The sequence below is a fragment of the Aythya ferina genome (assembly GCF_964211825.1).
Source record: "Aythya ferina genome assembly, contig: HAP1_SCAFFOLD_477, whole genome shotgun sequence".
Taxonomy (NCBI): Eukaryota; Metazoa; Chordata; class Aves; order Anseriformes; family Anatidae; genus Aythya; species Aythya ferina.
Window position 1 is genome coordinate 46,329 of NW_028181109.1, and position 9,172 is coordinate 55,500.

At 61.1% G+C, this 9,172-nt stretch overlaps 2 protein-coding genes across 3 annotated transcripts in view; one reads left to right on the forward strand and one right to left on the reverse strand.

Moving 5' to 3' along the window:
- The window catches only part of G6PD (glucose-6-phosphate dehydrogenase), a gene marked incomplete at its 5' end in the record, with an annotated part of 14,345 nt that extends 7,069 nt beyond the window's left edge, over positions 1–7,276 (forward strand). For both annotated transcript variants that reach the window (XM_084540355.1, XM_084540356.1), the window contains 7 exons: positions 1,084–1,209; positions 1,302–1,395; positions 2,575–2,761; positions 4,055–4,290; positions 6,037–6,113; positions 6,206–6,298; positions 7,043–7,276. In XM_084540355.1, the coding sequence (XP_084396481.1) occupies positions 1,084–1,209; positions 1,302–1,395; positions 2,575–2,761; positions 4,055–4,290; positions 6,037–6,113; positions 6,206–6,298; positions 7,043–7,133 (904 nt within the window). In that variant the 3' untranslated portion in view covers positions 7,134–7,276. The remainder of the gene's footprint in view (positions 1–1,083; positions 1,210–1,301; positions 1,396–2,574; positions 2,762–4,054; positions 4,291–6,036; positions 6,114–6,205; positions 6,299–7,042) is intronic.
- Positions 7,277–8,046: 770 nt separating this feature from the next.
- On the reverse strand, positions 8,047–8,880 carry FAM3A (FAM3 metabolism regulating signaling molecule A; the record flags this gene model as incomplete). The annotated part of the gene is made up of 3 exons (XM_084540363.1): positions 8,047–8,470; positions 8,554–8,680; positions 8,796–8,880. Coding segments are annotated over 3 exons (311 nt in total), but the record flags the coding sequence as incomplete, so codon positions are not given.
- Positions 8,881–9,172: the final 292 nt, after the last annotated feature.

Here is a 9,172-nt window from a genome sequence, read left to right on the forward strand (position 1 = left end):
GCTACAGGGGGGATTTGGGGTCATTGGGGGTCATTGGGGGGGGATTTGGGGGTCAATGGGGGGGATTTGGGGGGCTATGGGGGGGATTTGGGGTCATACCTGGGCAAGGAGATGGTGCAGAGCCTCATGGTGCTCAGGTGGGGGCTTGGGGGGGGATTTAGGGGGGATTTGGGGGGCTATGGGGGGGTTATGAGGTCATTGGGGGGGGTTTGGGGGGGTTTGGGGGGATTTGGGGTCATTGGGGGGGGGGTTGGGGGGGATTTGGTGTCATTTGGGGTCATTGGGGGGGATTTGGGGTCATTGGGGGGGATTTGGGGTCATTGGGGGGGATTTGGGGGGCTTCAGGGGGGATTTGGGGTCATACCTGGGCAAGGAGATGGTGCAGAGCCTCATGGTGCTCAGGTGGGGGGCCTGGGGGGGGTTTGGGGCGGATTTGGGGGGGTTATGGGGTCATTGGGGGTCATTGGGGGGGGATTTGGGGTCATTTGGGGTCATTGGGGGGGATTTGGGGGGATTCAGGGGGGATTTGGGGTCATACCTGGGCAAGGAGATGGTGCAGAGCCTCATGGTGCTCAGGTGGGGGCTTGGGGGGTTTGGGGGGGATTTGGGGGGATTTGGGGGATTCAGGGGGGATTTGGGGGGCTTCAGGGGGGATTTGGGGTCATTGGGGGGGTTTGGGGGGGATTTGGGGTCATTGGGGGGGGATTTGAGGGGCTTCAGGGGGGATTTGGGGTCATTGGGGGGGATTTGGGGGGCTACAGGGGGGAATTGGGGGGGATTTGGGGTCTTACCTGGGCAAGGAGATGGTGCAGACCCTCATGGTGCTCAGGTGGGGGGATTTGGGGTCATTGGGGGTATTTGGGGTCATGGGGGGGGATTTGGGAGGGATTTGGGGGTCCTGGGGGAGGGATTTGGGGGGCTTTGGGGGGGATTCGGGGGGATTTGGGGGCCTCCATTTCCTCTTTTCCCCCCATCTCCATGGGATTTTTTGGGCGGGATCCCCCCCGTTTTTCATCTGGGACGCCCCAAACCCCCCCCCCACCCCCCCAACCCACCCTTTTCCCACCCCCCTTTTTTTTTTAGGTTCGGAAACCGCATTTTTGGCCCCATTTGGAACCGGGACAACGTGGCCTGCGTGGTGCTGACCTTCAAGGAGCCCTTCGGGACCGAGGGCCGGGGGGGCTACTTCGACGATTTCGGCATCATCCGGTGGGGGGTTTTGGGGTTTTTTTGGGGGGGGCGATGATGTCATCGACCCCCTGATGACGTCATCGCGCCCTTAATGACGTCATCGCCCCCAGGGACGTGATGCAGAACCACCTCCTGCAGATGCTCTGCCTGGTGGCCATGGAGAAGCCGGCCTCCACCAACCCCGACGACGTGCGGGATGAGAAGGTCGGGGGGCCCTAAAAGCCACCCCAAAAGGTCCCCAACGCGTCCCCAACGGCCACCGACCCCAATGATGTGTCCCCAATGGCCACCGACCCCATTGATGCCACCCCGGTGGCCACCGACCCCAATGACGTGTCCCCAACGGCCACCGACCCCATTGATGCCACCCCATGGCCATGACCCCATAGACACCACCCCAACAACGTGTCCCCATGGCCACCAACCCCATGTCCCCCACCCCATGTCCCTGTCCCCACGTCCCCCACCCCAAATGCCGTGTCCCCACGTCCCCCACCCCACGTCCCTGTCCCCATGTCCCCCACCCCAAACACCGTGTCCCCATGGCCACCAACCCCATGGCCCCCACCCCAATGACCTGTCCCCATGTCCCCCACCCCAAATGCTGTGTCCCCATGGCCCCCACCCCATGTCCCTGTCCCCATGGCCCCCACCCCAAATGCCATGTCCCCATGCCCACCAACCCCATGGCCACCACCCCAATGACCTGTCCCCATGGCCATGACCCCACAGCCCCCACCCCAAATGACATGTCCCCAATGGCCACCGACCCCATAGACACCACCCCATGGCCATGACCCCATGTCCTTGTCCCCACGGCCCCCACCCCACGTCCCTGTCCCCACGGCCCCCACCCCAAATGCCATGTCCCCATGGCCACCAACCCCATGGCCCCCACCCCATTGAGGTGTCCCCATGTCCCTGTCCCCGCAGCCCCCACCCCAAACACCGTGTCCCCATGGCCACCAACCCCATGGCCCCCACCCCAATGACCTGTCCCCACGTCCCTGCCCCCATGTCCCCCACCCCACGTCCCTGTCCCCACGTCCCCCACCCCATGTCCCCACGTCCCTGTCCCCATGTCCCCCACCCCAATGACCTGTCCCCACGTCCCCCACCCCATGTCCCCCACCCCAATGCCATGTCCCCACGTCCCCCACCCCACGTCCCTGTCCCCACGTCCCCCACCCCATGTCCCCATGTCCCCCACCCCACGTCCTTGTCCCCACGTCCCCCACCCCACGTCCCTGTCCCCACGTCCCCCACCCCAAATGCTGTGTCCCCACGTCCCTGTCCCCACGTCCCCCACCCCATGTCCTTGTCCCCACGTCCCCCACCCCAATGCCGTGTCCCCACGTCCCCCCCCCCGAATGTCCCCCCCAGGTGAAGGTGCTGAAGTGCATCAGCCCGGTGGCGCTGGGGGACGTGGTGCTGGGCCAGTACGTGGGCAACCCCGAGGGCCCCGAGGCCGCCCGCAGGGGCTACCAGGACGACCCCACCGTGCCCCCCGGCTCCACCACCCCCACCTTCGCCGCCGCCATCCTGCGCGTGGACAACGAGCGCTGGGACGGTGAGACGGGGTGGCACCCAGGGGTGGCACCCGGGGGTGGCGGCGGCAAGGGGTGATGAGGTCAATGGGTGGCACCCGGGGATGGCGGTGGCAAGCGGTGATGACGTCAATGGGTGGCACCCATGGGTGGCGGCAGGGGGTGGCACCCATGGGTGGTGGCGGCAAGGGGTGATGAGGTCAATGGGTGGCACCCAGGGGTGATGAGGTCAATGGGTGGCACCCGTGGGTGGCACGGTCAATGGGTGATGATGTCAATGGGTGATGATGTCAATGGGTGATGATGTCAATGGGTGATGATGTCAATGGGTGGCACCCATGGGTGATGATGGCAAGGGGTGATGAGGTCAATGGGTGATGAGGTCAATGGGTGGCACCCATGGGTGGTGGCGGCAAGGGGTGATGAGGTCAATGGGCGATGATGTCAATGGGTGATGACGTCAGTGGGTGGCACCCATGGGTGATGATGGCAAAGGGTGGCACCCATGGGTGGCACAGTCAATGGGTGGCACCCATGGGTGGCAATGGCAAGGGGTGGCACCCGTGGGTGACGCCGTCAATGGGTGACACCGTCAATGGGTGGTGATGTCAATGGGTGATGATGTCAATGGGTGGCACCCATGGGTGACACTGTCAATGGGTGATGACGTCAATGGGCAATGATGTCAATGCGTGGCACCCATGGGTAATGACGTCGATGGGTGATGAGGTCAATGGGTGGCACCCATGGGTGATGAGGTCAATGGGTGATGAGGTCAATGGGTGGCACCCATGGGTGGCGGTGGCAAGGGGTGATGAGGTCAATGGGTGGTGATGTCAATGGGTGATGACGTCAACGGGTGGCACCCAGGGGTGGCGGCGGCAAGGGGTGGCACCCATGGGTGGCACAGTCAATGGGTGATGAGGTCAATGGGTGGCACCCATGGGCGACACCGTCAATGGGTGATGACGTCAATGGGTGGCACCCAGGGGTGATGATGTCAATGGGTAGCGCCCATGGGCAACGCTGTCAATGGGTGATGATGTCAATGGGTGATGATGTCAATGGGTGATGATGTCAATGGGTGATGATGTCAATCCATGGCACCCATGGGTGGTGACGTCAATGGGTGACACCGTCAATGGATGACACTGCCAATGGGTGATGTTGTCATTGGGTGCCACCAATGGGTGATGACGTCAATGGGTGATGACGCCAATGGGTGACACTATCAATGGGTGACACCAATGGGTGATGCCACCAACGGGTCCCATGGGTGCCCCCACCGACGGGTGCCCCCCCCGTCCCCCCCCCAGGCGTGCCGTTCGTGATGCGCTGCGGGAAGGCGCTGAACGAGCGCAAGGCCGAGGTGCGGCTGCAGTTCCGGGAGGTGCCCGGGGACATTTTCGGGCGGCGGTGCAAGCGCAACGAGCTGGTGGTGCGCGTGCAGCCCGACGAGGCCGTCTACACCAAGCTGATGACCAAGAAGCCCGGGATGTTCCTCAGCCCCGAGGAGTCCGAGCTCGACCTCACCTACGGCAGCCGATATAAGGTCGGGGGGGGGGGCCCGAAATCCAACGGGGAGATTTGGGGGGGGTGGGGGACCCTAAAATCCTTGGGGAAGGTCGGGGAGATGGGGGCCGAACGGGTGTGGAGACCCCAAAATTGTTGGGGAAATGGGGGCTGAACGGGTGTGGAGACCCCAAAATCCTTGGGGAGATGAGATCAAGGGGTATGGAGACCCCAAAATCTTTGGGGAAATTGGGGCTGAATGGGTGTGGAGAACCCAAAAGCGTTGGGAAGGTTACAGGAGATGGGGTTCAAATGGGTATGGAGACCCCAAAAATGTTGGGGAGATGGGGTTCAAATGGGTATGGAGACCCCAAAATCTTTGGGGAAATTGGGGCTGAATGGGTGTGGAGAACCCAAAAGCGTTGGGGAGATGAGATCAAGGGGTATGGAGACCCTAAAAACACTGGGGAGATGGGGGCTGAATGGGTATGGAGACCCCAAAATCTTTGGGGAGATGGGGGCTGAATGGGTGTGGAGACCCCAAAAATGTTGGGGAGATGAGATCAAGGGGTATGGAGACCCCAAAACCCCATTGGGGACTATTATGGGATATGGGGTCTGAACATGTATGGAGACCCCAAAAACACTGGGGAGATGGGGGCTGAATGGGTGTGGAGAACCCAAAAATGTTGGGAGATGGAGAGGAATGGGTGTGGAGACCCCAAAATCCTTGGGGAAGGTTACAGGAGATGGGGTCCAAGTGGGTATGGAGACCCCAAAATCCTTGGGGAGATTGGGGCTGAATGGGTGTGGAGACCCCAAAACCCCATTGGGGAATGTTATAGGAGATGAGATCCAAATGGGTATGGAGACCCCAAAATTGTCGGGGAAATGGGGGCTGAATGGGTGTGGAGACCCCAGAAATGTTGGGAGATTGGGGCTGAATGGGTGTGGAGAACCCAAAATCTTTGGGGAGATGCGGTTCAAATGGGTGTGGAGACCCCAAAATTGTTGGGAGATGAGATCAAGGGGTATGGAGACCCCAAAATCTTTGGGGAAATTGGGGCTGAATGGGTGTGGAGAACCCAAAAATGTTGGGAAGGTTACAGGAGATGGGGTCCAAATGGGTATGGAGACCCCAAAATCCTTGGGGAGATTGGGGCTGAATGGGTGTGGAGACCCAAAACCCCAATGGGGAATGTTATAGGAGATGAGATCTAAATGGGTATGGAGACCCCAAAATTGTTGGGAGATTGGGGCTGAATGGGTGTGGAGACCCCAAAAATGTTGGGGAGATGGAGAGGAATGGGTATGGAGACCCCAAAATCTTTGGGGAGATGGGGTTCAAATGGGTGTGGAGACCCCAAAATCATTGGAGAAGGTTACAGGAGACGGGGGTCCAAATCGGTATGGGGACCCCAAAACCCCATTGGGGAATGTTATGGGATATGGGGTCCAAATGGGTATGGAGACCCCAAAAATGTTGGGGAGATGGGCTCCAAGGGGTATTGAGACCCCAAAATCCTCCTCTTATGGGAGATGGGTCCCCAATAGGCTGTGGAGACCCCAAAACCCCATTAAATTTTATGGGATTTGGGGCACCAGATGGGTACAGAGACCCCAAAAAAATCCATTAAAGCATTAGGGGAGAGGAGGCTCCCAATAGGAGACCCCAAAACCTTTGGGGTATTGTTAGGGGACGTGGGGCTCCCGGTGGGGGATGGAGACCCCAAATCACACCCGAAAACCCCCAAATCCCCCTAAATCCCCCCAATTTCCCCCCTAGGATGTGAAGCTGCCGGACGCCTACGAGCGCCTGATCCTCGACGTCTTCTGCGGGAACCAGATGCACTTCGTGCGCAGGTGGGGGCCGGCGCTTTTTTGGGGTGAAATCGGAGGATTTGGGGGTTTCTCCCGTAACTGATTATTTTGGGATTTTCCCCCCCAAAAAAAAGTGACGAGCTGCGGGAAGCCTGGCGCATCTTCACCCCCCTGCTGCACACCATCGAGGAGAGGAAGGAGAAACCCATCCCCTACCTCTACGGCAGGTAGGGGGGGGGCACTTGTGGGGCGCTATGGGGCAGGGGGCACTTGTGGGGCGCTATGGGGCAGGTGGGGTGGCCACGGGGAACCGGGGGGCAGGGGGGTTTTGGGGGGTGGGAGGGGTTTATAGGGGGGGAATTGGGGGTGGGGGGGGCTGTGGGGCAGGATGGGGGGGTTATGGGGCAGGAGGGGGGGTTATGGGGCAGATAATGGGGTTATGGGGCAGGAGGGGGGGTTATGGGGCAGATAAGGGGGTTATGGGGCAGATAAGGGGGGGTTATGGGGCAGATAATGGGGTTATGGGGCAGGAGGGGGGGTTATGGGGCAGATAAGGGGGTTATGGGGCAGATAAGGGGGGGTTATGGGGCAGATAATGGGGTTATGGGGCAGGAGGGGGGGTTATGGGGCAGATAAGGGGGTTATGGGGCAGATAAGGGGGGGTTATGGGGCAGATAAGGGGGTTATGGGGCAGATAAGGGGGCTATGGGGGTGATGTGGGGCAGGACAGGGGGGGTTATGGGGCAGATAATGGGGTTATGGGGCAGGATGGGGGGGTTATGGGGCAGGATGGGGGGGTTATGGGGCTGTTGGACAGGGTCTATGGGGCAGGCTGTAGGGTCGTGGGGCACATAATGGGGTTACGGGGCGGGTTGTGGGGGGCGCTATGGGGCTGGGGCTGACTTGCGGGGCGGGGAGGGCTGCGGGAGGGGGGGGCGCTATGGGGCAGCCCCCTAAGTTGTGCCCCACAGCCGAGGCCCGGCGGAGGCGGACGAGCTGCTGAAGCGCGCGGGGTTCCTGTACGAGGGCACCTACCGCTGGGTCAACCCCCACAAGCTCTGAGCCCCCCCCCCCCCCACGGCGCCGGGACCCCCCCCCCCAAAAAAACACTCCTGGCCCCACGGCGATGGGGACCCCTCCCCTGCTGGGGGGGGGTGGCTGCGGCGCCTCTAAATCCTGCCCCATAGATCCCGGATCCTGCCCCATAGATCCCGGATCCTGCCCCATAGATCCTGGATCCTGCCCCATAGATCCCAGGTCCTGCCCCATAGATCCCCACAGCCCCCCCCCATCCTGCCCCATAGCCCCCCCACCCACCCCACATCCAACTCCAAGCTGGGACCAAAGCACCCCCTAATTTACCCCCCCCCCCCCAGAAGCCTCATTAGCCTCAAATCCTAATTAAACCCCGAGCCTTCGCCCCTCCCACCCCCAATTATCCCCCATTTACTTACCCCCACTTTTAATTAACCCCCATTTATTTACCCCCCCTTTTAATTAACTCCCTTTTAATTAACCCCAATACAATTACCCCCATTTAATTACTCCCCCTTTTAATTACCCCCATTTAATTACCCCCCCATTTATTTACCTCGCCCCTTTAATTACTCCCCCCATTTAGTTACCCCCTTTTAATTACTCCCCCTTTTAATTACCCCCCCCTTTCATTTAATTAACCCCCTTTAATTAACCCCTCCGCTGTGGCCCAGCCTTTATTTATTGGGGGGGGGGGGGGGTGGGCACAGGACAAAGAACAAACAATGGGGGGGGGGGGGAACAAAAGGGGGGGAGTTGGGGGGGGGAGGGGCACCCAGGGACCCAGCCCTGTGCCCCCTCCCCCCCATAAAGCCCCTGCCCCATAGCGGGAGCCCCTGGGGGGGCTTCGAGACCCCCACTATGGGGCCAGCCCCACTGCTATGGGGCTGGAGACCCCCTTGCTATGGGGCTGACCCCACTGCTATGGGGCTGACCCCCAGCTATGGGGCTGACCCCCAGCTATGGGGCTGACCCCCAGCTATGGGGCCAGCCCCACTGCTATGGGGCTGACCCCCAGCTATGGGGCTGACCCCCAAGCTATGGGGCTGACCCCCTTCTATGGGGCTGGAGACCCCCCCCACTATAGGGCTACCCCCCAAGCTATGGGGCTGACCCCCTTCTATGGGGCTGGAGACCCCCCCCACTATAGGGCTACCCCCCAAGTTATGGGGCTGACCCCCTTCTATGGGGCTGGAGCTCCCCCCCCCGCTATGGGGCCAGCTGTGGGGCCGCCCCCCAAGCTGTGGGGCCAGCCCCATAGCCTCTCAGGGGGGCTCGGCCCCCCGGCGGGGGATGCACCCCTCCATCTCCAGCGCCTCCGGCCACCCCTCGTACTTGTTGGCCCCGCGGCTGTTTTTCACGTGCTGCGTTTTTGGGCCGAAAAACGTCAGATTTGGGTCCGCGGCGCACCCCGAAACCCCCAAAAGGCCCCCAAAAAGGCCCCCACCTGCTCGAAGGGGCTCCTCTCGCGGACCCCCTTGGCCCCCACGAAGACCCAGCTGTCGCGGAACCCCAAATCCCCCACGGCCCCGCTGCCCAGCTCGGCCAGCAGCCGCCGCGACTCCTCCGTCAGCCTGTTAATTAGCGCCCCCCCTTAATTAACGGGGCCCCCCTTAATTAATTAGAGCCTCCTCGGTTAATGAGAGGCCCCTTGATTAAGGGGGAGCCCCCCCCCGGAGCCCCCCTTACTTGGTGGCGGGGTCGTCGAAGGAGGCCACCAGCACCAGGGTCCCCTCGTGGAGCGGGCGGAGGAATTTGGGGAGCTCCGAGGGGTCTTTGGGGGGAAAAAAGGGGTTTTGGTTAAAGTGGGGGGGAGAAACGGGGGGTTGGGGGAGGAAATTGGGGGGTTGAGGGGAAAAAATGGGGGTTTGAGGGGAAAAATTGGGGGAGTTTGGGTGGAATTGTTGAGGGTTTGGGGGCAAAAGGGAGGGGGGGTGGAAAGGCAAAATTTGGGGGTTTGGGGAAAAAATGGGGATTTGGGGGAAAAATGGGGGATTTGGAGCAAAAACTGGGGGTTTGAGGGGAAGAAATGGGGATTAGGAAGCCAAAAAGTGGGGAATCAGAGA